The sequence below is a fragment of the Urocitellus parryii genome, chromosome 1 (genome assembly GCF_045843805.1).
Source record: "Urocitellus parryii isolate mUroPar1 chromosome 1, mUroPar1.hap1, whole genome shotgun sequence".
Taxonomy (NCBI): Eukaryota; Metazoa; Chordata; class Mammalia; order Rodentia; family Sciuridae; genus Urocitellus; species Urocitellus parryii.
In genome coordinates, this window is record NC_135531.1 from 95,796,300 (window position 1) to 95,823,803 (window position 27,504).

General features: G+C 41.3%; 5 protein-coding genes across 5 annotated transcripts in view; all 5 read left to right on the forward strand.

Annotated features, from left to right (window-relative positions):
- Nucleotides 1-1,260: 1,260 nt before the first annotated feature.
- Nucleotides 1,261-5,361, forward strand: LOC113179690 (protocadherin gamma-A1). Its single transcript, XM_026384422.2, has 2 exons — nucleotides 1,261-3,608; nucleotides 5,331-5,361. The coding sequence occupies exons 1-2, from the start codon at nucleotides 1,261-1,263 to the stop codon at nucleotides 5,359-5,361; spliced, it is 2,379 nt and encodes a 792-aa protein (XP_026240207.2).
- A 2,976-nt stretch (nucleotides 5,362-8,337) lies between these two features.
- Nucleotides 8,338-10,785, forward strand: LOC113179678 (protocadherin gamma-A2-like). The gene has a single exon (XM_026384403.2). It carries the CDS (start codon nucleotides 8,338-8,340, stop codon nucleotides 10,783-10,785), a length of 2,448 nt encoding a protein of 815 aa, XP_026240188.2.
- A 2,728-nt stretch (nucleotides 10,786-13,513) lies between these two features.
- Nucleotides 13,514-16,091, forward strand: LOC144253943 (protocadherin gamma-A3-like). Its single transcript, XM_077796634.1, has one exon. The coding sequence runs from the start codon at nucleotides 13,647-13,649 to the stop codon at nucleotides 16,089-16,091; it is 2,445 nt and encodes an 814-aa protein (XP_077652760.1). The 5' UTR covers nucleotides 13,514-13,646.
- A 3,472-nt stretch (nucleotides 16,092-19,563) lies between these two features.
- Nucleotides 19,564-27,504, forward strand: part of LOC113179652 (protocadherin gamma-C3) — a 145,736-nt gene continuing 137,795 nt past the window's right edge. Inside the window, exon 1 of the mRNA XM_077800908.1 lies at nucleotides 19,564-22,065. Coding sequence (XP_077657034.1) covers nucleotides 19,651-22,065 — 2,415 coding nt within the window. The 5' untranslated portion in view covers nucleotides 19,564-19,650. The remainder of the gene's footprint in view (nucleotides 22,066-27,504) is intronic.
- LOC113179738 (protocadherin gamma-A4-like) lies at nucleotides 24,479-26,926 on the forward strand. Its single transcript, XM_026384477.2, has one exon. It carries the CDS (start codon nucleotides 24,479-24,481, stop codon nucleotides 26,924-26,926), a length of 2,448 nt encoding a protein of 815 aa, XP_026240262.2.

Below are 27,504 nucleotides of genomic sequence, written 5' to 3' on the forward strand. Positions count from 1 at the left end.
TGTGTGATTATTGGAGAATAACACTATCCTTATAGACTGCCTTAAAATAAAGATTGTGGCCTTTTTTCTTTTCACTTATGAAGAATATTGTCATACCTGACTCTTAAATTTGAGTTCTGAATTATATATTCATGTAATGTTTGTAAATGAAAATCCAAGAGCCCAAGTTATCTTAGTCAAAATATATTAGCGTTGGATGAATTTAATTTTTTAAAAACTCCACAATATATAGACACTTCCAAAAGAGAAGAAAAATATGGATTGAATTAAAACATCATCTTCAAAATCCCAAGGATTTTGGTGAATATTCAAAGCACGATGGAAAGGAAACAGTGTGATCCAATTTTTGAAAGTTTAACTTACATTCTAAAAGCTTTTCTCCCTCCAATGTTTTTCATCCTTCAAAAAGAAATTGCTTTGTGTGACCTGACAAATTATCAAGTAGTCAAGATATACAACAGAGCCGGTCGCGGTAACTCAGGCCGGTAATCCCAGCTATCCGGGAGGCTGAGGCAGGAGGATCATGAGTTCAAAGCCAGCCTCAGCAAATGCCAGTCACTAAGCAACTCAGTGAGACCCTGTCTCTAAATAAAATTCAAAATAGGGCTGAGGATGTGCCTCAGTGGTCCAGTGTCCCTAAATTTAATCCCTGATCCCTCCTAGAAGAAAAATATATATATACAACAGAAAAAGTGGAGGGACAGTTTTCTCCTCTTTGTGGTATGAGAAAGTTCTTAACCCTTATTCCCTGAATGGCAAACAGAGAAAGCAGATAACTTGGCAATACTGGGATTCTCCCACATACTGCAATTGGGTGACCTTTACATACGTTTAAGTGAACATCGCTTCTCCTTTTCTTACATATATGGTAAATGATTAATTATTCCCTTTACAGTAAGCTAAGATTTAGGAAAACGTATCAGGTGAACGAAAAAGCTTTTCTAGGAGTGCAGTAACTGGTTAGAACTCTGGGCGTCGCTGTTCACCAATCTGGCAATACCAGCACTACACGCACGCCCAATTTAAAAAAAAAAAAAAATTGTTCCTCTTTAGACCTTCATCACTTGCCACGAAATAAAAAATGTCTATCTGAGGCTGCCCAAACCCTAATTCTGGATGACTCTGTGCTCGGAATTGTCTTGAAAATTGAGGTAATGTAGCCTCTGAAAAGCAGAGAAAGGATACCCTTTGATGCTAGACTGACAAATTACGAATCAGAGAGCAATGGCGATTCCGGCGAAGCTGACCCGCTGCAGCGGGATGGTGATGCTGTGCCTTTTTCTGGAGCTGCTGTTGGCAGCCAGTGCCAGGAATATCCTATACTCAGTGCCAGAAGAGACAGACAAAGGTTCCTTCGTGGGCAACATTGCCAAGGACCTGGGACTGGAGCCCCGGGAGCTGGCTGAGCGCGGAGTCCGCATCGTCTCCAGAGGTAGGACGCAGCTTTTCTCTTTGAACCCGCGAAGCGGCAGCTTGGTCACCGCAGGCAGGATAGACCGGGAGGAGCTCTGCGCCCAGAGCGCACGGTGTCTGGTGAGTTTTAACATCCTTGTTGAGGATGAAATGAAACTTTTCCCTATTGAAGTAGAAATAATTGATATTAATGACAACACTCCACAATTCCAGTTTGAAGAACTGGAATTTAAAATGAATGAAATAACGACTCCAGGTACCAGGATCCCTCTTCCTTTTGGGAAAGACCTTGATGTGGGTATGAACTCACTCCAGAGCTACCAGCTCAGTTACAACCCTCATTTCTCCCTGGATGTGCAACATGGACCTGATGGGCCCCAACATCCAGAGATGGTGCTGCAGAGTCCGCTAGACAGAGAAGAAGAAGCTGTTCACCACCTTGTGCTCACTGCCTCTGATGGGGGCAGCCCAGTTCATTCAGGGACCGTCCGCATTCGTGTTCAGGTGGTGGATGTGAATGATAACCCTCCAGCCTTTACTCAGGCAGAATATCAAACGAGTGTCCCTGAGAATGTCCCACTAGGCACCCAGTTACTCATGGTAAATGCCACTGATCCAGATGAGGGAGCCAATGGAGAAGTAACATACTCCTTTCATAATATAGACCACAAAGTGGCCCAAGTATTTCAGTTGGATTCATACACAGGAGAAATATCAAATAAAGAACCACTGGATTTTGAAGAATACAAAATTTATCCAATGGAAATTCAAGCTCAGGATGGTGCTGGACTCATGGCCAGAGCTAAGGTGCTAATCAAAGTTTTGGATGTAAATGATAATGCCCCAGAAGTGAGTATCACTTCTGTTACCACTGCAGTCCCAGAAAATTTTCCTCCTGGGACCATAATTGCTCTTATCAATGTGCATGACCAGGACTCAGGAGAAAATGGTCATATCACATGCTCCATTCCTGAAAATCTACCTTTTAAATTGGAAAAGTTAGTTGATAATTATTACCGTTTAGTAACAGAAAGAACACTGGACAGAGAACTTACTTCTGAATACAACATCACAGTAACAGCAACAGATCAAGGAAATCCAACTCTGTCTACCCAAACTCACGTTTTGCTCCTAGTGACAGACATCAATGACAATCCCCCGCTTTTCTATCAGGACTTCTATTCTATCTACATTCCTGAAAATAACCCCAGAGGGGCCTCTATCTTCTCAGTGAGAGCCCAGGATATTGACAGCAATGAAAATGCTCAAATCACTTACTCCCTGGTGGAGGACATCATTCAGGGAGCACCTTTGTCCTCCTACCTCTCCATCAACTCCGACACTGGGGTCATTTACACATTGAGATCTTTTGACTATGAACAGTTCCAGAACTTGCAACTGAGAGTGACAGCCCAAGATAGTGGGAACCCACCACTCAGCAGCAATGTGTCACTTAGCCTATTCATCCTGGACCAGAATGACAATACTCCAGAGATCCTGTACCCTGTCCTTCCTACGGATGGTTCCACTGGCGTAGAGCTGGCACCCCGCTCTGCAGAGCCTGGATACCTGGTGACCAAAGTGGTGGCAGTAGACAGAGATTCAGGTCAGAATGCATGGCTGTCCTATCGCCTGCTCAAGGCCAGTGAGCCAGGGCTTTTCTCAGTGGGGCTGCACACAGGTGAGGTGCGTACAGCAAGGGCCCTGCTAGACAGAGATGCTCTTAAGCAGAGTCTTGTGGTAGCTGTCCAGGACCATGGCCAGCCCCTTCTTTCAGCCACAGTCACACTCACCATAGCTGTGGCAGACAGCATCCCTGACATCCTAGCAGACCTGAGCAGCATCAGTACCATTGCCAACCCTGAAGACTCAGACCTCACCTTGTACCTGGTGGTGGCGGTGGCTACAGTCTCCTGTGTCTTTCTTGCCTTTGTCACTGTGCTGCTGGCACTCAGACTTCGGCGCTGGCACTCAGCACGTTTGCTCCAGGCAGCAGGCAGTGGGTTAGAAGGCATGCCTGCCTCACACTTTGTGGGCATTGAAGGAGTTCGTGCTTTCCTGCAGACCTATTCCCACGAGGTCTCCCTCACCACGGACTCCAGGAAGAGTCACCTGATCTTCCCTCAGCCCAACTATGCAGACACACTCATCAGTCAGGAGAGCTGTGAGAAAAAGGATTTTCTATCAGTACCGCAGTCTTTACTTGAAGATAAAAAGGAAACATTTTCTCAGGTAATCTTGTAGTAACTTTATAAACTATATAAATTTAAGTAATATTTTTTTTACTTACTTACTTTCACTTTTTACTACAGTTTTTTTTTCTCATGTGCCCTAGTAGATTTCTATTACAATCATTGGAGAATTGTGATTAAACAGGATTACAATTTACATTCATTATTTATTATTATTTTCACATTGAAAAGACATCTGTAATCATAGGTAGGAGATGGAGGTGTATAGTGCTGCATGTTCTTTTGGAAAGAGCACTATACTAGGAAATCAGGAAATCTAGCTTCTAACATTTTCTTTCTTGACTCTGGCCAAATTATTTCATTGTTTTGAGTTTATTGTCTTCTTATCTGAAAGAAATGGAGTTTATCTAGAAAAAAGGCTGGCCAATATTTAGAAGACTAATACTACTTTCTCATTTCCTTAAGTTATAAGCATCTGATAATTTATTCAAAGCAGATGTCATCTGTCAGGATGTTGTAGTATTTTATTTAGCAACATTTGAAAAGGTGAAGATTGTCTAAAGTAGTATTTTCAGTTATGTTAATTTAAAATTACAGAAATTGATATAAGCTGCAATTTTAAATTGTTGTTGAATATCTTGGTCCTTTGTTTAATCTTTTATTATGAGATATTTTATGAATGCTGAAGAATACATCAATTTAAGTAATTTCCAAAATGAGGGACAAAGTGAACCACAGAAAATTTATCTTGCAACTTGAGAACTTTTAAAGCCTCCTTATTGTACATTATGCCTGTAATGAAAATGACTAACAAAAATCAAGTATATATTCCATTTTAAGTTGCATTAACTCAACAGGAAGAAATACATTTTAAAGGAGTAAGCCCAAAAGAAGTGACAGGAATACATTTTGATGATATTTATCTGTATATCCACATTCATGGCAACATTACTCACAACAGCCAAAAGGTGGAAGCACTCCCAAGTGCCCACTGACAGATGGATGGATAAACAAAATGTTATATATGTGTGTGTATACACACATGTACATCATATACATAAATACAAATATACATACATACATGTATAAATACAGATTAAAAAGGAAAGAAAAGGGGGAAATTTTGCCGTAATGAGACACGATGAACATTAGAGACATTGTACTAGGTGAAATAATCCAGTCGTAGAAGGACAAATACTGTATGATTCCTCTTATATGAGGCTCCTACATTATTCAAATTCACAGAGACAAAAGTAGAATTATGGTTGCCAAGTGCTGGAGGGAGGGGAACAGGAGCTTGTGTTTAATTCGGAGTTTCAGTTGGGGAGGATGAAACAGTTCTGGAGGTGAATAGTGGTGATAATTACACAATAATGTAATATGATTGTATTTAATGTCACGAATCACAACTTAAAGTGATCAAAGTGGGAAATTTTGTTATATGTATTTTACTGCAAATTTTCAAGAAATCAAGTCCACTTACCCTGCTGGTAAGATGATGTTTTTTTAAAATCCACATGTGAAAGCTATGTGGAGAAGGAGAGGCCATGAGACTATAAAAACAGTCACCCAGATACCTTAGTATACCAGCTGAGCCCAGTCCTCAGATGATGCTATACAGTAACCACAAGCAAGCTAGCAAAAGAACTGAAACAACTCATCCCATCCCAGATGGAAGATTATTGAACAAATGAATCCAAGTTGTATTAAGCCACTAAATTTTAGGAATGGTTTATTATACAGCAAAGATAACTGAAGCAATGTACATGTGATTTGACCCAGGAATGGTTTCTACTTGATATCCTTGGCCTAGGGAAAAAAATTGTATATATGGAGAGATGTCTAGTTTTTGCCTGTTGGTGCAATAACAAAGAGGAAAAGGAGGGAAGGAAATCAAAAGAAAAGAAAGTATCATGAAATAAGTCATTTAATACCCTATTATAGATATACAGGAATACATTTTTCACATTAATGGGGTTTTATACAGCAAATAAAAAGAATGTAACATAAATAAATTTCAAAATGTAATGATGAGGAAAAAGTGACTCACAGAATAAATATGGCATGCTACTATTGAATTTCAAATAAGCAAAACTGTATGGATGCAAGTATATGTAGTTAAAGAATAAAAACATGGAGCTGGAGATATAGATCAGAGGTAGAACACTTGATAAGGTCTTGGGATCAATCCATAACACTGCAAAATGTAAAATAAAAGCATGGATGGGAATAATAAATGTGGTTCTGTATCCTGGATGTTGATTAGTTCTACAGAGGGAGAAATGTGGCTGTTACTAAAAAAGAGTACAAGAATAACTCATCTCTTCCCATGGTTTCATTTTTAAAATTTCAGGAAAGAATTATAAATGGTCAATGCCTTTTTAGAAATGGAGTATTTACCTTAGTCTCAAAGTATCTGTCTGTAAGAAAGTTATTAATTAAAAAAAAGAAAGTTATTAATTACAAAGGGAAACACAATAATTTTACAATAGGGAGAGCTGGAAGTTACAAGGAAGTTACCCTAGGGATCAAAGTTAATATTAACAGTATTGGGACAAATATATCATGTGCCTCCTGATAAGATGCACTGAGAAGAATACAACATCATTCCTGTAGTATTTATGCTATAACCTGAATCTAATCAGGAAAAAGAATCAGATAAACCCTAATGAAAGACATTTTACAAAATGCTGACTAGTGTTCTTCAAAAGTATAAAGTCATGGAATATTTAAAAAGCCTGATAAACTGCCTCAGATTAAGTGCTACTAAAAAGACATAATTAAATGCAGTGTGTGGTCCTGGATTGGATCCTAAGCCAGACAATTTTTTATTTTGCTTTAAAATGTCATTATTATAACAACTAACAAAAATCTGATAATTTTTATCATATTTTGTTAATGGTAGAATGTTCTTAATTCTAAAAAAACATACAAGGAAGTATTTTAAAATGAAGTATCATGTCTGAAACTTACTCTGATCCTGGGGTGGCAGGGGAGAACATGAAACCAAAATCTTAATATTTGGGGAAATGTGAGTGAAGACATGAAATCCATATCCTCAGATTTCATGTCTGTCGATTCAACCAATCATAGATTGAAAATATTTGAAAAAAAATACATTTATATTGAACATGTACAGGCAATCTTGTCATTATTCCCTAAACAATAAAGTATAACAACTATTTATATAGCATTTACATCATATTAGGTATTATTTGTAATCTAGAGATGACTTAAAGTGTACAGAAGGATATACGTGGAAATGCTATGCTATTTTATATACAAGACTTGAGTATCCTTAGATTTCAGTATCTACTAGAGCCCTGGAGCTAATCCTCCTCAGATATCAAGGGATAACTATACATGAGAATTCTTTGTGTTGTTTTTATAACTTTTCTATAAATCTGAAATTACTCAAAATAAGGTTTGAAAACCAATCTCATTTACATATGGCAACATGTCAAGATTTGATAAAGTCAACTGGTATGCACATAAACTTTGATCATTGTATTTTCTGTACTTTAAATTTTTCAAATATATTTTTGAAATAAACATATTATACAGGAGTACATAAAAATGCAAAAGACACACATGTGTTGTATTTTATGCCCTTAGAAAAAAATAAATATCAGGAAAAGGAATTAGCAACCTCAGACATCTTTGAATGATTGATTCCTAGGCTATGGTGAGAACCCCTTCCTGCTCAAGTTTTATCTAATTAACAAAGCCATCTTCAGTTTCCATAACATTCCATGCTGTCTCTGAGATTCTACAACATTATTCAAGCCTCTTTGTCTATCCAATTGCACTGTTTAGGATTCAACTCCAATCACGTCCTGGAAGTCTTTCTTGATCCCTAAATCTAGGCTGAATAGCCTACCTCTGTATCCCCCCATTGCCCACCTTATGTCATAGCCGTTATTATACTCTATAATAAGACCTTCTTTACTATTGTGTGTCCTCTCCAATCTTTCAAGTTTCCTGAGAACAGGTTCATTGTTTCCATCTCCAGCCTGGATCAAATAAAGTGTGAAGTACATATGCCAAATTAAGGGTCTGATGATTCAGTAAATACAGGTTTGGAACTTGAATCCTAAACCATCAAGCACAGAAATTCAAGACATATAACCTTAGAAGAAAATATAGCTAGTGTTTTTAAATGGATCTTTTTTTTTTTTTGTCTCTGTACAAATAAGAAAGAGGTGGAAAATGTTTGAAACGAGAGCAACTGTAGAGTTAATTCCTTGAGCATTCAATAATACTCTAGCAACTGCTATCAAGGTCACATACCCTTAGACCACTGTTATTAATTCTGAGAAGAAGAGTTCTAGCTTCAAAGATTTATTTCTAAAGTGTCTTAGAACTGTAATATTCTTTAAAGCAATTTTGAAAAAGTCACAGCCGAACATCAACAAGATATAACCGGGATTTGCCTGAGCGGGTGTAGAAACTATCTAGGCCTCTGAGCGTCGCTGTTTACCACATAAGGAGTAAAAGGCAGGGAGACAACCAACCCAACAATACCGCTTCCACAACATAAAGGGCTGGCATTGGTCCGCAAGCTCCGGAATGGTGAAGAAACTCGGTCCGGCAGCCCGTTAGTTCTCACCACGGAGACCTGGGTCTTGTAGGTGCTGGTTGTCTCAGACCCTGGGAAACAAAGATCGGCGGAATCCCTCACTGGATGCTGGAAGTGGACTTAAAAGAAAACACCGCGGCTCTGCAAAGGGAAATGGCGTCTCTGCAAAGGTCACTGCACTACAGAAGTCTGTTCCTGCTGTGCCTTCTCTTGGCCGACCTTTGGGAGGCAGGAGCTGGGCAAATTCGCTATTCTGTGCCAGAGGAGATCGACAAAGGCTCCTTCGTGGGCAACATTGCCAAGGACTTGAGCTGGGAGCCACTGGTACTGGCAGAGCGGGGAGTTCGCATCGTCTCCAGAGGTAGGACACAGCTCTTTGCTTTGGACCCACGAAGTGGGAGTTTGATCACTGCAGACAGAATAGACCGGGAGGAGCTCTGCGCTCAGAGCGAGCGGTGTTTGGTGAACTTTAACGTACTACTGGAAGATAAATTGACCATTTTTTCAGTAGAGGTGGAAATAACAGATATTAATGATAATGCCCCTCGCTTTGGAGTAGAGGAACTGGAGCTAAAAATAAGCGAAACAAATACACCAGGATTCCGGATTCCTCTTAAGAGTGCGCATGATGCGGATGTAGGAGAGAATACCCTGCAGAAGTATGAACTCAACTCAAATGACCATTTTTCTTTGGACGTGCGAAGTGGAACTGATGGGAACAAATACCCTGAGCTAGTGCTGGAGCGTGCTCTGGATCGTGAGAAAGAGGCAGTTCACCATTTCATTCTGGTCGCTTCTGACGGGGGTGACCCGGTCCGATCTGGAACCTGCCGCATCCGTGTCAAGGTCCTAGATGCAAATGATAATGCTCCTGTTTTTACACAGCCAGAGTACCATGTAAGCGTTCCAGAGAATATGCCTGTAGGCACCCGGATACTCACAGTGACCGCCACTGATTCAGATGAGGGATATAATGCTCAAGTCACATATTTTCGAGAGAAACCTCCTGGAGAAACAGCAGCAATATTTGAGCTTAAGTCATCTGGAGAGATAACAATCATAAAAAGTCTAGATTATGAGGATGCTAAGTTACATGAAATTGATATTGAAGCTCAGGATGGTCCAGGCCTTCTGACCAGAACAAAGGTTATTGTAACAGTTCTGGACGTTAATGACAATGCCCCAGAATTTTACATGACATCTGCTACTAGCTCAGTTCCTGAAGACTCTCCTCCAGGAACCATAATTGCACTTTTCAATGTACATGATAGAGACTCTGGACAGAATGCTTTTGTCACATGTTCACTCCTAGAGAAACTTCCTTTCAAGTTAGAAAGGTCAGTGGACAATTACCACCGACTGGTTACAACCACAACCCTTGACAGAGAACAGTTTTCCTTTTATAACATCACTTTAACTGCTAAAGATGGCGGGAACCCACCTCTATCCACAGATGCTCATGTTTTGCTGCAGGTGGCTGACATCAATGACAACCCGCCCACATTCCGCAGCAGGTCCTATTCTGCCTACATTTTGGAAAACAATCCCAGAGGCACCTCCATCTTTTCAGTGTTGGCTGATGACCCCGACAGTGATGACAATGCCCGTGTAACTTATTCTTTAGCAGAGGACACCTTTCAAGGAGCACCCCTGTCCTCTTACATCTCTATCAACTCTGACACTGGGGTCCTTTATGCTCTTCGATCCTTTGATTATGAGGAATTCCAAGATATGCAGCTGTGGGTGATAGCACTGGACAGTGGTAACCCTCCACTCAGTAGCAATGTATCCTTGAACCTGTTCTTGGTGGACCAGAATGACAATGTGCCTGAGATCCTGTATCCTACCCTCCCAACTGATGGATCCACTGGTGTGGAGCTGGCACCCCGCTCTGCAGAGCCAGGATACCTGGTAACTAAGGTGGTGGCAGTAGACAGAGACTCAGGCCAGAATGCCTGGTTGTCATACCGCTTGCTGAAGGCCAGTGAGCCTGGGCTTTTCTCTGTAGGGCTGCACACTGGAGAGGTGCGCACGGCAAGGGCCCTGATAGATAGAGATGCACTCAAGCAGAGTCTCATGGTGGCTGTTCAGGACCATGGTCAGCCCCCTCTCTCAGCCACAGTCACACTCACAATAGCTGTGGCAGACAGCATCCCCGAGGTCCTGGCAGACTTGGGCAGCATTGAAACACCTGCTGATCCAGATAATTCAGACATCACACTCTACCTGGTAGTGGCAGTAGCCGCTGTCTCCTGTGTTTTCCTGGCCTTTGTCGTAGTGCTGTTGGCACTCAGGCTGCATGGCTGGCACTCTTCCCGCCAGCTTCAGACTGCTGGAGACAAGCTGGCAGGTGTACCCACCTCGCACTTCATGGGTGTGGATGGAGTGCACGCTTTCCTGCAGACTTATTCCCATGAAGTCTCCCTCACTGCAGACTCACGGCAGAGCCACCTGATCTTCCCTCAGCCCAACTATGCAGACACGCTCATCAGCCAAGAGAGCTGTGAGAAAAAGGATTTTCTATCAGCACCTCAATCTCTACTTGATGAAAAAGGAGATAAAACATTTCAGGTAAACATCTTTTCAGAACTTGCTTATTAAGTATTTTGCTAAAATAAATTTAGCCAATTATTGAGTTGCCTGCACTGTTACTATACCCATTTTATTCATATTTCCTTGAGGATGTATTTTTTTTAGTAAATGAGTCCTGGAAAATTATTCCTAGGTAATTTTACGTGTTCACAGGCTGTAAGACAGAGTAGAAGCCAATCGAGTAATTGGTGAAAACCAGTTGTTAAGAGGTGAAGGTGGTATTTAGATAATCAAAAAAAAAAATACTGCCTCAGAGAACTGGAATATCTGCTTTCTCCCACTTTTCTACCCCTAGACAAATCATCTGCATGAATTAACAATTATTTCTGTCTTAAAAATGTGGAAGTTAGATTTCATTTTGACTCAATACTCTTCTTTAAAACAAGACTTTGGGCTCATGTTTTAATTTGTGTATAAATAATGAACATCTTGGTTAGTTCTTTCTCACTTGGTCTTAATATTTTTCTTTTCATTTGTCAGTGAAGTTCTTTATTTTCCTAATTTGCATGTCCTTACCTATTAAAAATGGAAATTTAGAAATATAGTTTTATTTTCTTTTGGTACTACAGATTGAACTGTGGACTTCTTAGCATTCTCTCTATCATTAGGTACACACCAAGCCCAGAAATAAACATTCTTTATAGTGTTTCAGAAAGGCACATCATGGTAGCTCTGCTTGGTATAAGTCTCATTAACCTCTAAAGTGGCTATGTGTTCCTTTAATAACTGATTTATCATTTGCTCTATAATAAATTGGTAAAGTGACAATAAACAGGTTTACCTTTGCTAATACTTTTTGTCTCATATCTAGAAACCAAGTTGCCTTTTATCTTTAAAAATAGTTTATATATTCAATATAACTTTTCTTAAAGAAGGGATTCAGAGACTGCATAGTACAATTGCCCCTAAAGATCTTTGTACATCTGTCTTCTCAAAGTTTCCTACTTATAGTAGCTGCTAAAGAATGTTCCAAATCCCTCACCCAATCCAAGATCCTCCCACAATTACATTTTTCTTCCACATTCTCCTTCCTATTTTGGATTTTATTATGTGGGTAATATCTTAATAACAGAAGACAATGAACACACTAATATTCTCTGTGTTGGAATCATTTCTTAATTTGATCTGGAAGTAATAATGTACTAATTGAGTCTTGTATTTAATGGTATTTAAGATTCTGTGGTTCCTTTTCATATTTAAGAGGATCTGTTAAGGGAAAGTTTGAGAAAATGTATGCCATTGTGCTCATTAATATTACACAAAATTATGTATGAGGTAAAATTGGAACATACTATGGAATAGTATATTAAAATATAGTTACTTGTAAGTAAATAATAAATTATGAACAGAGGAAAATTAAAGGCACAGTTCCTGCCAAGCATTGTGTGCATACCTATACTCTTAGCTACTCAGGAGGCTGAAGCAGGAGGATCACAAATTCAAGAAGAAGTGAAACCCAGGCTCAAAATCAATAAATAGATAAAAATGGTTGGGAATATAGTCCAGTGATTGAGTACTTGCCTAGCTTGTGTGAGACCCTGAGTTCAATACCCAGTACTGCAAAAGAGAGAAAGAGAGAGAGAGAGAGAGAGAGAGAGAGAGAGAGAGAGAGAAGAGATCCTTTTAGCACATGCAGTGACTCCATAAGAACAAATGTCTATGGGGCTGGGGCTGTAGCTCAGTGGTGGTGCACTTGCATAGCATGTGTGAGGCACTGGGTTCAATCCTTAGCACCGCATAAAAATAAACAAATAAAATAAAGTCATGCTGTCCATCTACAACTACAAAAAAAATTGAAAGAACAAATGTCTAATGGATAGACATTCATGTATCATGATTGAAATGACATATATGTTTTATTTGTACTGTGCATGAAGAGGAAAACATATAGGGAAAGGAATTCTAGAACATAAAATAAAAGTTGATATCTACCAGCTTCAGTTGTGGTTTTTAAAAAATCCTCATATTCTAGAGGTAGGCAAAGTTATGTTCTTTCAGTACCTTGAAGGGCTGTGATTTCTCTCTAACATCTAGACATTGTCATGCTATTCTCTCACATGAAGGCCTTTTCCCTGATCCACTCCTCTCATGTTTCCCAAGAAGGCTTTTGCTAACTTCCAAAGCCAGTTGGAGGCCGTTTCATCCCCTTGACTTTCTCCATCATAGTAGTTATCTCAGTGCACTGTGATTCCCTGTTTGCTTTTACATCCTCATAAATTCTGTGATGGAAGTGTTTGTATCTATATTGTTCACCTTCAGTACTTCAACAACTATATTGTCAGACACCCCATTGTGTGTTTGTGCAATGAATAGGTTGAATCACAAATATTAAAACTAATATGCTGAGTTATTGACAAACTTCAAGAAATGTAATCTATAAATACGGCTTGTTTATTGTGGTTCTTAAACTGAACATTTGGAATCAGTAACTCCACCAGGTTTGAAGCAAATAGGGTGAAGTTAAGGTTGGTGCGTGGCTTCCAAAAGAAAGTCTCTTGAACCTTTAATACATATCAATTCAATTATATAGTCAACACCAGTCCCCTTCCCTCTGATAAAAGGATCTTCAAATACTGAGAACCACTGAGAGTGTGCACTAAACGGTCAGGCCTCTGGGTGTCGCTGTTGACTACTCAAGAAGGAAAAACGTAACTGGAGAGCTAGTCCACCATTTCCTGGATCCTAAAACGCAAAGAACCAGCAAATCCGACTCAGAAGATTCGGAACTCTACTAAGCTCATCCCATTAATCAACCATCTCTGTGGCCTATGAATTAAACCCATGGACTTAATTCCCTGAGGAAATAAGACTGGAGTCCATCGCGGGAAATTGGAACAGAATTCAGAGAAAAAAAATTCACCAAAAAGGAAATGACCAGTTGCTTGAAATTTCGCCATGGCAGAGAACTGGCATTGCTGTGCGTGCTCCTGTGGACTCTGTGTGAGACAGGATCTGGGCAGATCCGCTACACGGTGCTGGAAGAGCTGGAAAAGGGCTCTTTTGTGGGTAACATCGCCAAAGACCTGGGGTTGGAGCCCCGGGAGCTGGCGGAGCGCGGAGTCCGCATCGTCTCCAGAGGTAGGACGCAGCTTTTCTCTCTGAATCTGCGAAGCGGCAGCTTGGTCACAAAGGAGAGGATAGATCGGGAGGAGCTCTGCGCTCAGAGCGCACGGTGTGTGGTAAAATTTAATATCCTGATTGAGGATAAGTTGAAAATTTTTGAAGTAGAAGTAGAAATTAAAGATATTAATGATAATGCTCCTAACTTTCTAACAGAGGAATTAGAAATAAAAATTGGTGAATTAACATTTCCTGGAACCCGATTTCCACTTAAAACTGCATTTGACCCAGATGTAGGCGTGAATTCTTTACAGAACTACAAGCTCAGCCCTAATGACTACTTCTCTCTGGCTGTGAATAGTGTCCCTGATGGGACCAAATACCCAGAGTTGGTGCTGGAGAGGGCACTGGACCGTGAGAAAAAGGAAGTACACAAGCTTGAAGTGTTTGCCTCTGATGGTGGTGACCCTGTCCACTCTGGCCATTTATGCATCCAAGTGATAGTTTTGGATGCGAATGACAACCCACCAGTGTTTACGCAGTCAGAGTATCGTGTAAGTGTCCAGGAGAATGTGCCAGTGGGAACCCAGCTGATCACAGTGAATGCTACAGACCCTGATGAGGGATTCAATGCTCAAGTGTCCTATATTCTAGATAAAATGCCAGGAAAAATTGCTCAGGTTTTTTATCTCAACTCAGTGACTGGAGACATATCAATATTAAGAAGTCTGGACTATGAGGATACTACATTTTATGAAATTAAAATTGAAGCACAAGATGGACCAGGTCTTATTTCAAGAACCAAGATTCTTGTCACAGTTCTAGATGTGAATGACAACGCCCCAGAATTTACAATCACTTCTCTCACAGACTCAGTTCCAGAAGAGGCTACAGCTGGGAGAGAAATTGCTCTTATCAATGTCCATGACCGAGATTCTGGGCAGAATGGACAAGTCACAGTTTTTGTCCTGGGAAATCTGCCATTTAATTTAGAAAAATCAATAGACCAGTATTACCGCTTAGTGACAGCCAAATCTCTAGATCGTGAACAAGTGTCTGAATATAATATCACTCTGAGAGCCACAGATGAGGGAAATCCACCTCTGTCCACAGAAGTCCACCTCACTCTTCATGTGGCAGACATCAATGACAACCCACCTGTCTTCACTCATGCTTCCTTTTCTGCCTACATTCCCGAAAACAACCCTAGAGGAGCTTCCATCTTCTCTGTTACTGCTCAGGACCCAGACAGCGACAACAATGCCCGCATCACTTATTCATTGACTGGGGATACCCTCCAAGGGTCACCGTTGTCTTCCTATATCACCATCAACTCTAACACTGGTGTCCTGTATGCACTGCACTCCTTTGACTATGAAGAATTTAGAGATATGCAGCTACTGGTGACAGCCAGCGACAATGGGGATCCTCCACTAAGAAGCAATGTATCCTTGAACCTGTTTGTGCTGGACCAGAATGACAACATCCCTGAAATCCTGTACCCCACCCTCCCTACAGATAGCTCCACTGGTGTGGAGCTGACGCCCCGCTCTGCAGAGCCTGGATACCTGGTGACCAAAGTGGTGGCAGTGGACAGAGATTCAGGCCAGAATGCCTGGCTGTCCTACCGCCTGCTCAAGGCCAGTGAGCCAGGGCTCTTTGTGGTGGGGCTGCACACTGGAGAGGTACGTACAGCAAGAGCCCTACTGGATAGGGATGCTCTCAAGCAGAATCTTGTAGTGACTGTGCAGGATCATGGCCAGCCTTCTCTTTCAGCCACAGTCACACTCACCATAGTAGTGGCAGACAGCATCTCTGATGTCCTGATAGACCTGGGCAGCATCAGGACCACCACCAGTCCTGATGATTCAGACCTTACATTCTACCTGGTGGTGGCAGTGGCTACCGTCTCCTGTGTCTTCCTTGCCTTTGTCATCATGCTGCTGGTGCTCAGACTTTGGCGCTGGCGCTCATCCCACCTACTCCAGGCTTCAGGAGATGGGCTGGTGAGCATGCCTACTTCACACTTTGTGGGTGTGGATAGAGTGCATGCTTTACTGCAGACATATTCCCAAGAGGTCTCCCTCACCACAGACTCAAGGAAGAGTCAACTTATCTTCCCCCAACCCAACTATGCAGACACACTCATCAGCCAGGAGAGCTGTGAGAAAGGCGAGCCTCTCCTGGTATCCCAAGATTTGCTTGAAACCAAAGGAGACTCCAAGCTACTTGTGGTGAGTTATTTCTTTCTTTGAATAGTATGAAGAACAATTATGCCAACATTTTAACACACATTTATTTGAGAAATAAATCAATGAGGTAGTCATTAGTTCTGTTGTCTAAATATTTGTCCTTTTCTTCTTCTGAGTCTATGGGATGGGTATGGGAGGATTATGACTGAGTAGGTCTAGGTGATTAGTTTTGGCTAATATTCTGTGAGTGGCAATACCATATGTCACTTCTTGGAGGAAGCTCTAATTGCCATTGTCAGAATATCCAGATCACTAAGCTACACTTTGAAACTATAGCTGCAAGAACTAGGGGTGAAACTCAGTGGAAGGATGTTTGCCTAGTGTGGCCTAAGCCTTGGGTTCAATTCCCAGCACTGGAAGAAGAAAAGGAAAAGGAAAAGGAATGACAGAGGGAAGGAAGAAAGGAAGGAAGGAAGGAAGGAAGGAAGGAAGGAAGGAAGGAAGGAAGGAAAGAAGGAAGGAAGGAAGGAAGGAAGGAAGGAAGGAAGGAAGGAAGGAAGGAAGGAAGGAAGGAAATGAAATGAAATTGTGGCTGGTTCTTCTACCTGTGTCCTAATATTGATCTATATTGATCTGGTCCTTATACTTGTGATAAACAGGCCTTATGATAGGAATCAAATCCAGGGCTTTGGCTCATCCAAAACACAACTCTAATACTTAATTAAACCCTTTTTTACATTTCGTATTATTATTTATTTATTTCCATTCTGAAGATTGAACCCCAGGACCTTTTACACACTAAGCAAATGCTCTACCACTGAGTACACGTTATTGTTGCCTGGGCTGGCCTTGAACTTGAGATCCTCCTGCCTTAGCCTCCTGAGGAATAGCCACCTTTTACATTTTAAAATCACTGTGATCTGAAGTGTGTCATTCCTAATAACAAAACCTATCCTGATTCACACAAACAAATTAAAAATTTTATAAATACAAACAAGTTAAGATATGTATATATAAAACTTAAAATTATGTTTGACTTCTTCCAAACCATATCACATTCTTTTTCATCTCAAGGATTCAAGGATGTGTGTGTGTGTATATATATATATATATACACACACACATATACATATGGCAGAGGATTCATATTGATTCCAGTCATTTGCTTGAAGGTAAAAAGTTTTGCCTAACTTGAGGCCTAAATTGTTATGAGCCTCAGAATAGTATTTTTCTTCATCGAGAAGGGCTTTAAAAAGCAAAGATATGTTTCAGTCTCTCCAAGAGACTTCCAGACCATCCATTTCAATAATGGATTAGGAGTGCTAATCATGCTGTACAACTCTGTTAAGCCAAAAATCGTTGATGCATTTTGAAATTTATGAAATTTTTTCACTCATGTTATCATAAATGGGCATTCAAAATTGGACCAAAATATATTTACTTAGATCTCAAAGGACAAATCTCTCCCTCAGCATATTAGGAAAAGCATATTAGGTGATTAGTTTGTGTGAGACAACAGAGCCTGAAGAAAATATCTTTAAGCAGAGAAAGGTATATTCTCACTCAGATATTCAAACACATCACAGAATTAACAAGTCACTAACCTTGGCATCTTTTTAGGGAACATCTTTATAGTAAGGAGAAAAAATATATAGTGGGTATTTCCAGGGGAAATTTATAGGCTCAAAGAGAATTTTCTACAAATTTCATATGAAGCATAGCCTACTATGAAGCATTGTGTATTTTCAGGTGTATCCTGAAAATACACTGAGCATATAAATTTCCATTTACTTGTGTGTAGACAATGAAAAAGTCTCTGACACACTATTTTCAATAGAAAGGATTTTTTGAAGGACAGGCAAAATTCACTAGAAAGAAAAGGAGGAAAATACATAATAAAAGGAACAGATTATGTAAAGGCATGAACTAGAGAAAACTTGTGTTAGGAAAGCAGATAATAGTCTATTTTGACTGGAGTATTAGATGAGCACTGCAAAATAGTAGAATAACTGTTTAGTTGGCATCTTAATCCATTGTTTGTTGCTGTAACAAAATACTTGAGACTGGGAAATTTATAAAAACAGATATTTGTTTAGCTGATGGTTCCAGAGTCTAGGATGTCCAAGAGAATGGTGCCATCATCTGCTTAGCATCTGATGAGAGCCTTCTTATAGGGTAATGACATGGCAGAGGGCATCAATTCACAGAGGTAGGTGCTTTTGTCATAAAGTAACTCATGTGATAACCTAATAATCCATTCATGACTCAATCACCACTCAGAGATCCAATCTCAAAATAAAATTAACATTTGGATTTGGGAATTACATTTCTAACACATAAAATTTGTGGAACACCTTCAAATTATAGCAGCATCTAAGTTGATAATGTATTTGAAATAAAGGGATTTGCTTCTCTGAATTATGGGAGACCAGGATAAATTCTAAAATAGAGTATCTAAGAATCTTCAGTATCTATCCAGGAATTACCAGTGATCAAATCAAATCCATTTCATTCATTAATGGTGTAAACTGATGAGCCAAGAATTGCAGTTGCACATGCATTGATATATATGAAAATACTGGTCTCATAAAAACATATATGGCTTGGGCTGGGGATGTGGCTCAAGTGGTAGTGCGCTCACCTGGTATGCATGCGGCCTGAGTTCGATCCTCAGCACCACATACAAACAAAGATGTTGTGTCTGCTGAAAACTAAAAAAATAAATATTAAAAAAAAACACACTCTCTTCTCTCTCTCTCTCTCTCTTTAAAAAAAAGCATATATGGCTTATACAAGAATGATTATTGTAAAAGCATGTGTGTGCCCAAATATTAACTGGTCCCTTTAATAAAATATCAGGTTCTTGTCTACTTTACTAGGAATGTTATGTTTTAAAAATATAAGAACAATACATTAAAATAATTCTAGAACCTTTGAACCTTTACTCCTTTTTTTTTTTTCCAAAGACCGAGTCTTTGAAAAAGTGTTACTAGACTAATGGAGTATATATGGAGAAATTAAGATACTAAATAAGAGAAGTTACCTATGAATTTGAAGAAAGGTAAGGATCATAGCCCACTAAAAATGTAGATTAAATCCTTTAACTTGTTTGGATACACCAGTCATGTCTGAGTTCATAAATACCATATAGTAAAATCACTGAAGATATTTTTGCACCCAAAAACGGGGGGAGGGGAATGATTTATGCCTTTCGAAGGGAAAAAAGAAGACTGTAAAATGATGAAGACATTTGTGAGATTGTGAAAAACAAGAAAATTTAAAGTAAAATATGAATATTTAGTTTTTTCAAGCAAATTAAAAGACAAGGCATATAGAGGGGGAAATGTACTCTGAGGATAAATAGCTGGGCGATATCCAAAACGACCTCCAGGCGCCGCTGTTGACCAAAGGGAAGAGAACAGTTCTAATTTCTGCAGGAGAGTCAAGCCAGTGCTTTCCGTTTTATTCAGCGCATCAGAAAGCAGTCGCTGCTCCTGTGCACTCTCAAGAGCCCAGTAAATGGTCTTACCTTCGAATCACGAAAGTCTAGGGTGCTGTCATTGCCTTTTAAAAATATATCCCAGAGAAACCTTGAAAAGAAGCTTCCTGGAGAGATCAAGAAATGCAGAGGAGTGCCAGAGAAGCTGATACAATGCGAAGTCAGGTACTGTTTCCCTTCCTGCTGTCTTTGTTCTGCGGGGCCATCTCCCAGCCCATTCGATACTCAATTCCAGAGGAGCTGGCCAAGGGCTCTCGAGTGGGGAACCTCGCCAAGGATCTGGGGCTCAGTGTCCAGGAGTTGCCAGCTCGAAAACTGCGGGTTAGTGCAGAGGATTATTTCAGTGTTAGTGCAGAGAGTGGGGACTTGTTAGTGAGCGGCAGGATAGATAGAGAGAAGATTTGCGGGAGAAAATCTGAGTGTGCACTGGAATTCGAATCAGTCATTGAGAACCCAATGAATATTTTCCACGTGATTATTGATATCCAAGATATTAATGACAATGCACCATGTTTCATTGCAAAAGAGATTGAATTAGAAATTTGTGAGTCAGCATTACCAGGGGTAAAATTCCCTCTGGATTCTGCACAAGATGCAGATGTAGAAAGTAATTCACTGAAGATATATACTATTAGCCCCAATGAATACTTCTCTTTGTCGACAAAGGAAAGTCCGGATGAAAGTAAATATCCAGAATTGTTGCTGGAAAAACCTCTAGACAGGGAACATCAGAACTCCCATCGCTTAATCCTAACCGCCATCGACGGTGGGGAACCGCCTCTAAGCAGTACCACCCAGATTCGGATCAAAGTCACTGACGCCAACGATAATGCTCCGGTGTTCAGCCAGGACATATACAGAGTTAGTCTCAAAGAAAATGTGCCCCAGGGAACTTCTGTGCTGCGAGTGACGGCCACAGACCAGGACGAAGGCATTAATGCAGAGATCACCTATGCCTTCCTCAATGCTCCTACAAGTGCTAGCCTCATTTTCCATCTCAATCCAAATACGGGCGATATCACAACTAACGGTACATTGGACTTTGAAGAAAGAAATAGATACGTGTTGGGTGTGGAAGCCAAGGATGGAGGGGTGCACACAGCTCATTGTAATGTTCAGATTGAAGTTGTTGATGAAAATGACAATGCCCCAGAGGTGACATTTATGTCCTTTTCTAACCAGATTCCAGAGGACTCAAACCTTGGAACCATAATAGCCCTCATTAAGGTGCGAGACCGGGATTCTGGGCAAAATGGTCTGGTGACCTGCTATATTCAGGAAGAGGTTCCCTTTAAATTAGAATCCACTTCCAAGAATTATTACAAGCTGGTAATTGATAGGGCCCTAAACCGGGAAGAGACCGCAGAGTACAATGTTACCATCACAGCCACCGACAGGGGCAAGCCATCCCTTTTCTCCACAGCAAGCGTTACCCTCTACATCGCGGACATCAATGACAATGCGCCGGTTTTCCAGCAGGCTTCCTACACCGTCCACATAGCTGAGAACAATCCACCTGGAGCCTCCATCGCTCAGGTCAGTGCCTACGACCCGGACTTGGGCCCCAATGGCCAAGTCTCCTACTCCATCCTGGCTAGCGACCTGGAGCCTCAGGTACTGTCGTCCTATGTGTCCGTGAGCGCACATAGTGGGGTGGTGTTCGCGCAGCGAGCCTTCGACCACGAGCAGCTACGCGTCTTCCAGCTGACGCTGCAAGCGCGCGACCATGGCTCACCAGCTCTCAGCGCCAACGTGAGCCTGCGCGTGTTGGTAGGAGACCGCAACGACAACGCGCCACGGGTGCTCTATCCCGCGCTCGCTCCCGACGGCTCAGCGCTCTTCGACACTGTGCCGCGCGCCGCGGAGCCCGGCTACCTGGTCACCAAAGTGGTGGCGGTGGACGCGGACTCGGGACACAATGCCTGGCTATCCTACCATGTGCTGCAGGCCAGCGACCCCGGACTCTTCAGCCTGGGGCTGCGCACTGGAGAGGTGCGCACAGCGCGTGCCTTGGGCGACAGGGATGCCACTCGCCAGCGCCTACTAGTCGCTGTGCGTGATGGTGGACAGCCACCCCTTTCTGCCACCGCCACGCTGCACCTGATCTTCGCGGATAGCCTGCAAGAGGTCTTGCCAGACCTCAGCGATGACCCTCTGCCCACCGACCCCCAGACTGAGCTGCAGTTTTACCTGGTGTTGGCCTTGGCCTTGATTTCTGTGCTGTTCCTTCTGGCGGTGATTCTAGCTATTGCTCTGCGCCTGAGACACTCCTTCAGTTCTGCTGCCTGGGGTTGTTTTCAGTCTGGTCTCAGCTCGAAGTCTGGACCTGTGGTTCCCTCCAACTACAGCGAGGGGACTATACCCTATTCCTACAATCTATGCGTTGCCTCGCATTCTGCAAAGACAGAGTTTAATTTTCTCAACATAACACCAGAAGTGGCTCCTCCTCAGGATCTTCTATGTGATAACCCTTCTATAGCTGGTTGCGCCAATAATGAAGACCTTAAACTCTCCTATGATTCTTCTTTTTCCTCTCAGGTAAGTTTCCATAAACCTATCTACATTTTTATATACTGTATTTGCTTCTCCATTGTGCATAATTAATTTTGGCCAATTTTCATGGTTCTTGTGATGGTATCACAAGAGGAAACTGTCTGTAGAATATGAGGCATAGACGGAAAGATAGAAATGAGTTCTTTGATTGTGTAAAATTACCTGAGTACTAATTTTCAGTCTTTATTGATGGCATTTCTCTATGGTTGGCAACTCTTGCTAGGGAGCTGTTTCCTATATATCAACACCCTTAGTGATAACAGTGCACTTTCTTAATCTTTGAAACTATTCTTAAGTTTATTCTTAACCTTTATTAATAGGTCTACAGATCTTTCTGCCTGCATTAAAGTTTATCTTCATCTTCATCAACTACATTCTAGTTGTTTACCTTTGTGCTGAAACATTTGTGTAATGCAGCCTTCCAATAATTAAGCTTGTAATTAGCACTTATATTATCACAAGTAGTAAACACTGTCATATTTTACATTTGAATCACTAACTTTGGATCAATATTATTCCCACTAACACTTTCACTCTAGGATATTTCATCATTTTCTTAACTATTCTTTGTTTTAATGCTGCTTATACTTTTATACTTTATTACTATTATAAGAAGGAATGTGAATGACATTTATTTATAAAGCACTTTCTCTATTCTTATTATTTAATATAAATTTTTAAGAATTGAGTCAAATTTACAAGTATTTATAGATTTTTATGCATACAGTCAAATTTATTTCCAAAACATCTCATTTTAATCTCCTACTTTTCATTAACTTAAGGACTGTGAAAAATACCTTTAATCTACTCACTCAAAGTCTGAAGATTTTAAGATTCTGTATAGTTAATAGAATTTTGTGTCTCATTAAAATATAACTTAATTCTCTATTTTTCTGATGCTGGGGATCAAACCCAGATCTTTATTCATTCTAGGCAAGTGCTCAACCATGGAGTACATTCCCAATGCTCCCAATTTGAGTCATTTTTATGTGCTAATTTTGAAGTGAGAAATAACCTCAAAGAATGGTGACATTTTATCTCAAGTTACTCAATAAAACTATAAAATATACAATAATAGTTCATATGTAACTACTAAAATATTACCTTTGCTGGTTATTTTTAAGATCAAGGCTATGAGAAACAGAAATGATGGTCAAATAATACCATTGGTAATGATAAAATAAGACTATTGGATGTCTTATACAAAAAAAATCACTGAACTAATATATTTTCTTTACAGTAAAGTTTAACTTTTCTTTTTACTCCTCTTGTTTTTTCTAACATCAGAGTTATTGACCCTTTATTTGAGGCTTTACATTTGCACGCGTAATTCACTTACAAAACACTGAAAAATATTTGTTGGTGTCTACTCTATGCAAGTTGCTGTTCTGAAGGTTGAGGACACACTGTGAAGAGGACAGTCACAAGCATACTTGTGGCCTAGAAGCTCCTGTATACAAAATTAACAAACAAATTCTCTTTTAAAACATAGAATCAGGGGCTGGGGCTGTAGCTCAATGGTAGAGCACTTGCCCAGCACATGTGAGGCACTGGATTCAATTCTAACCACCTTATATAATTGGATAAATAAGATCCATCGCAACTAAAAAATATATATATTTTTTAAAAAATCATAGAATCATTTTTGACCAGCCCCTTTGCACAGGAATAAGACTGTCTCTTGAACAACAGGAATTTTCTTGTAAAGGAATTGAAAAGTTGCCCCAGATTTGAAAGGTTGAACTCAAGTGAGGAACCTTGGTTCCACATAGTTAAGGACTACAGCTGGATCTCCAAATTCTGGGGCCACTGTCTTTTCATCCATAGCTTTCCTCCACTTTTCAAATCCACCCTTGTTCCTGGGAGGAATGAACGTGTCCCTCACACAATACACTGTCCTGAAAATGGGCTACAGGGATGAAGAATGCGAAAACTAAGAAGAGGTAAAAGCATTCTTTGCCCTCAAACTCAACACATTATATCTCTAAGAAAATAAATAACTTTATAAAGCTTATTATAGAGGAAGCTTTGGGTTATTCCTGGATTTTCATTGCAAATTAAACAACCGGAATTTGGCTTTTATTCTCCCTGGGAGAAACAGGAATGGAAAAGGTGTATAAAAGTGGGTACTTTTATCTGGAATAAATTGCAATAACAGGTTAGGACTCTGAGTGTCGCTGTTCACCAATCGGGGGGAAAGACAATCAGAATTTAATTCGAACAAGATTTCCGCAGTACAAAGAACTGGTTCTGGGGCTGTAGGGTAGCTTCAGACTGGACCCTCCAGAACTCCAGCATCCAACGGTGGAAGTACTTTATCTTAGAACCAACAGATCGTAGGACTGTCAGGCCTCCAAGAGAGAATACCCAAGCCCGGGCAATTCCGCAGCGGGTTGTAATGGCGGCTAACCTTTATCCACCAGACTCCAGCGGACTGATTTGTATCTGCATTCTCCTGGGGGCCCTGTGGCAAATACCGGCGGAACAGATCCGCTACTCGGTGCCTGAGGAGCTGGAGAAAGGCTCTACGGTGGGCCACATTGCCAAGGACCTGGGGCTGGAGCCTCGGAAGCTCACGGAGCGCGGAGTCCGCGTCGTCTCCAGAGGTAAAACTCAGCTCTTTGCTCTGAACCCGAGAAGCGGCAGCTTGGTCACCGCTGGCAGGATAGACCGGGAGGAGCTCTGTGACAGATCTCCAAAGTGTATGGCAAACCTGGAAATTTTCCTAGAGGACAAAGCGAAGATTTTTGGAATAGAAGTGGAAATAATCGATGTTAATGATAACTCGCCCACCTTTGGAATAGAGCAGAGGGAAATAAAAGTTGCTGAAAATGAAAATCCTGGAGCACGATTTCCTCTGCCTGAGGCTTTTGATCCGGATGTGGGGGTAAATTCCTTGCAAGGTTACCAGCTCAGCTCGAATGTTCACTTCTCTCTGGATGTGCAAAGCGGGGCAGATGGAATTAAGTACCCGGAGTTGGTGCTGGAGCAGGCCCTAGATCGCGAGGAAGAGGCGGTTCTCCACCTCGTTCTTACTGCCTTTGACGGAGGTGACCCAATTCGCTCTGGTACTACCAATATTCATGTAATACTTTTGGACATCAATGATAATGCTCCTGTATTCACTCAACCGGAGTACCACATAAGTGTTCAGGAGAACTTGCCTGTGGGCACCCGCTTACTCACCATAAAAGCCACTGATCCTGATGAAGGAACCAACGGAGAAGTTACTTATTCTTTCCGAAACGTAAGAGACAAAATATCCCAGCTATTTCAGTTGAATTCTCTCACAGGGGACATAATAATATTGGGGGATCTAGATTATGAGGACTCTGGATTTTATGACATAGATGTAGAAGCTCATGATGGACCTGGTCTCCGAGCCAGAAGTAAGGTACTGGTGACAGTTTTGGATATAAATGACAATGCTCCAGAAGTCACGGTTACCTCTCTCACCAGCTCAATCCAAGAAACCTCTTCTCCAGGTACAGTAATTGCAGTTTTCAATGTGCATGATGGTGACTCAGGAGAGAATGGATTTGTCACTTGTTCTATTCTGGATAATCTGCCATTCAGGCTTGAAAAGACCTATGGAAATTATTATCAACTCTTGATACATAGAACTCTGGACAGGGAAGAAGTTTCAGAATATAACATTACGATAACTGCCACTGACCAGGGAAGTCCTCCTCTGTCTACAGAGACTCATATCTCACTGCAGGTGATGGACATCAATGATAATCCACCCACCTTCACTCATGCATCCTATTCTGCCTACATTCTGGAAAACAACCCCAGAGGAGCATCCATCTTGTCCATGACAGCCCAGGACCCTGACAGTGGTGAGAATGCCCATGTCACCTACTCTCTGGCAGAGGACACCATCCAGGAGAAAACTTTGTCCTCCTATGTCTCCATCAACTCCAACACTGGTGTTCTGTATGCACTGTGCTCCTTTGATTATGAGCAGCTCCAACACTTGAAGCTACTGGTGACAGCTAGGGACAGTGGGAACCCTCCACTCAGCAGCAATGTATCTCTGAGCCTGTTTGTGCTGGATCAGAATGACAACATCCCTGAAATCCTGTATCCTGCCCTCCCCACTGATGGTTCTACTGGTGTGGAGCTGACACCCCGCTCTGCAGAGCCCGGATACCTGGTGACCAAAGTGGTGGCAGTGGACAGAGACTCAGGACAGAATGCCTGGCTGTCCTACCGCTTGCTCAAGGCCAGTGAACCAGGACTCTTCTCAGTGGGGCTGCATACTGGTGAGGTGCGCACAGCACGGGCCCTGCTGGATAGAGATGTGCTGAAGCAGAGTCTTGTGGTGACTGTCCAGGACCATGGCCAGCCCCCTCTGTCAGCCTCTGTCACACTCACCATAGCTGTAGCTGACAGCATCCCTGATGTCCTGGCAGATCTGGGCAGCATCAAGACTACTGACCCTGATGGTTCAGACCTCACCCTCTACTTGGTGGTGGCAGTGGCTGCTGTCTCCTGTGTCTTCCTTGCCTTTGTCATCTTGCTGTTGGCACTCAGGCTACGACGCTGGCACATGAATCGCCTACTTCATGCTGCAAGTAGCGGGTTTGGTGAAGTGTCTGTACCGCAATTTGTAGGCATGGATGGGATGCAGGCATTCCTTCAGACCTATTCCCATGAGGTCTCCCTCACTGCAGACTCCAGGAAGAGCCACCTGATATTCCCTCAGCCCAACTATGCAGACACGCTCATCAGCCAGGATAGTTGTGAGAAAAATGAGCCTCTTCTGGTTCCACAGGATTTAGGTGAAACTAAAGGAAACCCCAATCTTCTTCAGGTGAGTCAATCCTATAATCCATCCTAACACACTGAAACATAGGCACAGAGTTATGTAAATGTCTCCAATTATGTTAAGATATGTAATATACTAAATAAAGGCACCTCTTTATTAATATTTTGTTATTTTAAAGGGGAGAAATAATAATGTAAATAACATTTACTAAACAAAAGAAACTATTCATTTATTCATTCGTTTTTTTCTTTCTTTTCTTTTTGGAAATGGTGAGAATTGAATCCAGGTCCTTGGGTATGCTAGGCAAGCACTACATTACCAAACTACCTCCCCAGCTGTGATCTTTTATTACTTATTCTCTTTAGTCTTCATTCAGTAGGAATGATTTAATTTTATACCTGTAAGCCACTTATTTATTTGTTTGTTTATTTACTTATTTGGTACTGGGAATTGAACTCAGGGGCAATTCCCAGTACCAAATAAGTAAATAAACATTCCCCAGCCATTTTTTGTATTTTATTTAGAGGCAGGGTCTCATTGAGTAGCTTAGGGCTTTGCACAGTTGCTTGAGGCTGGCTTTGAACTCTAGATCCTCCTGCCTCAGCCTCCCAAGGCGCTAGGATTAGAGGTGTGCATCACCACGCCCATCT

What these genes read in the sequence shown, in the direction of transcription:
- LOC113179738 (XM_026384477.2), top strand. Translation starts at nt 24,479, where the DNA reads ATGGCGGCTAACCTTTATCCACCAGACTCCAGCGGACTGATTTGTATC.
- LOC113179690 (XM_026384422.2), top strand. Translation starts at nt 1,261, where the DNA reads ATGGTGATGCTGTGCCTTTTTCTGGAGCTGCTGTTGGCAGCCAGTGCC. An exon ending in GATTTTCTATCAGTACCGCA is followed by an intron (nt 3,609 to 5,330) that starts GTCTTTACTTGA and finishes ACTAAATTTTAG; the next exon opens with GAATGGTTTATTATACAGCA.
- LOC144253943 (XM_077796634.1), top strand. Translation starts at nt 13,647, where the DNA reads ATGACCAGTTGCTTGAAATTTCGCCATGGCAGAGAACTGGCATTGCTG.
- LOC113179678 (XM_026384403.2), top strand. Translation starts at nt 8,338, where the DNA reads ATGGCGTCTCTGCAAAGGTCACTGCACTACAGAAGTCTGTTCCTGCTG.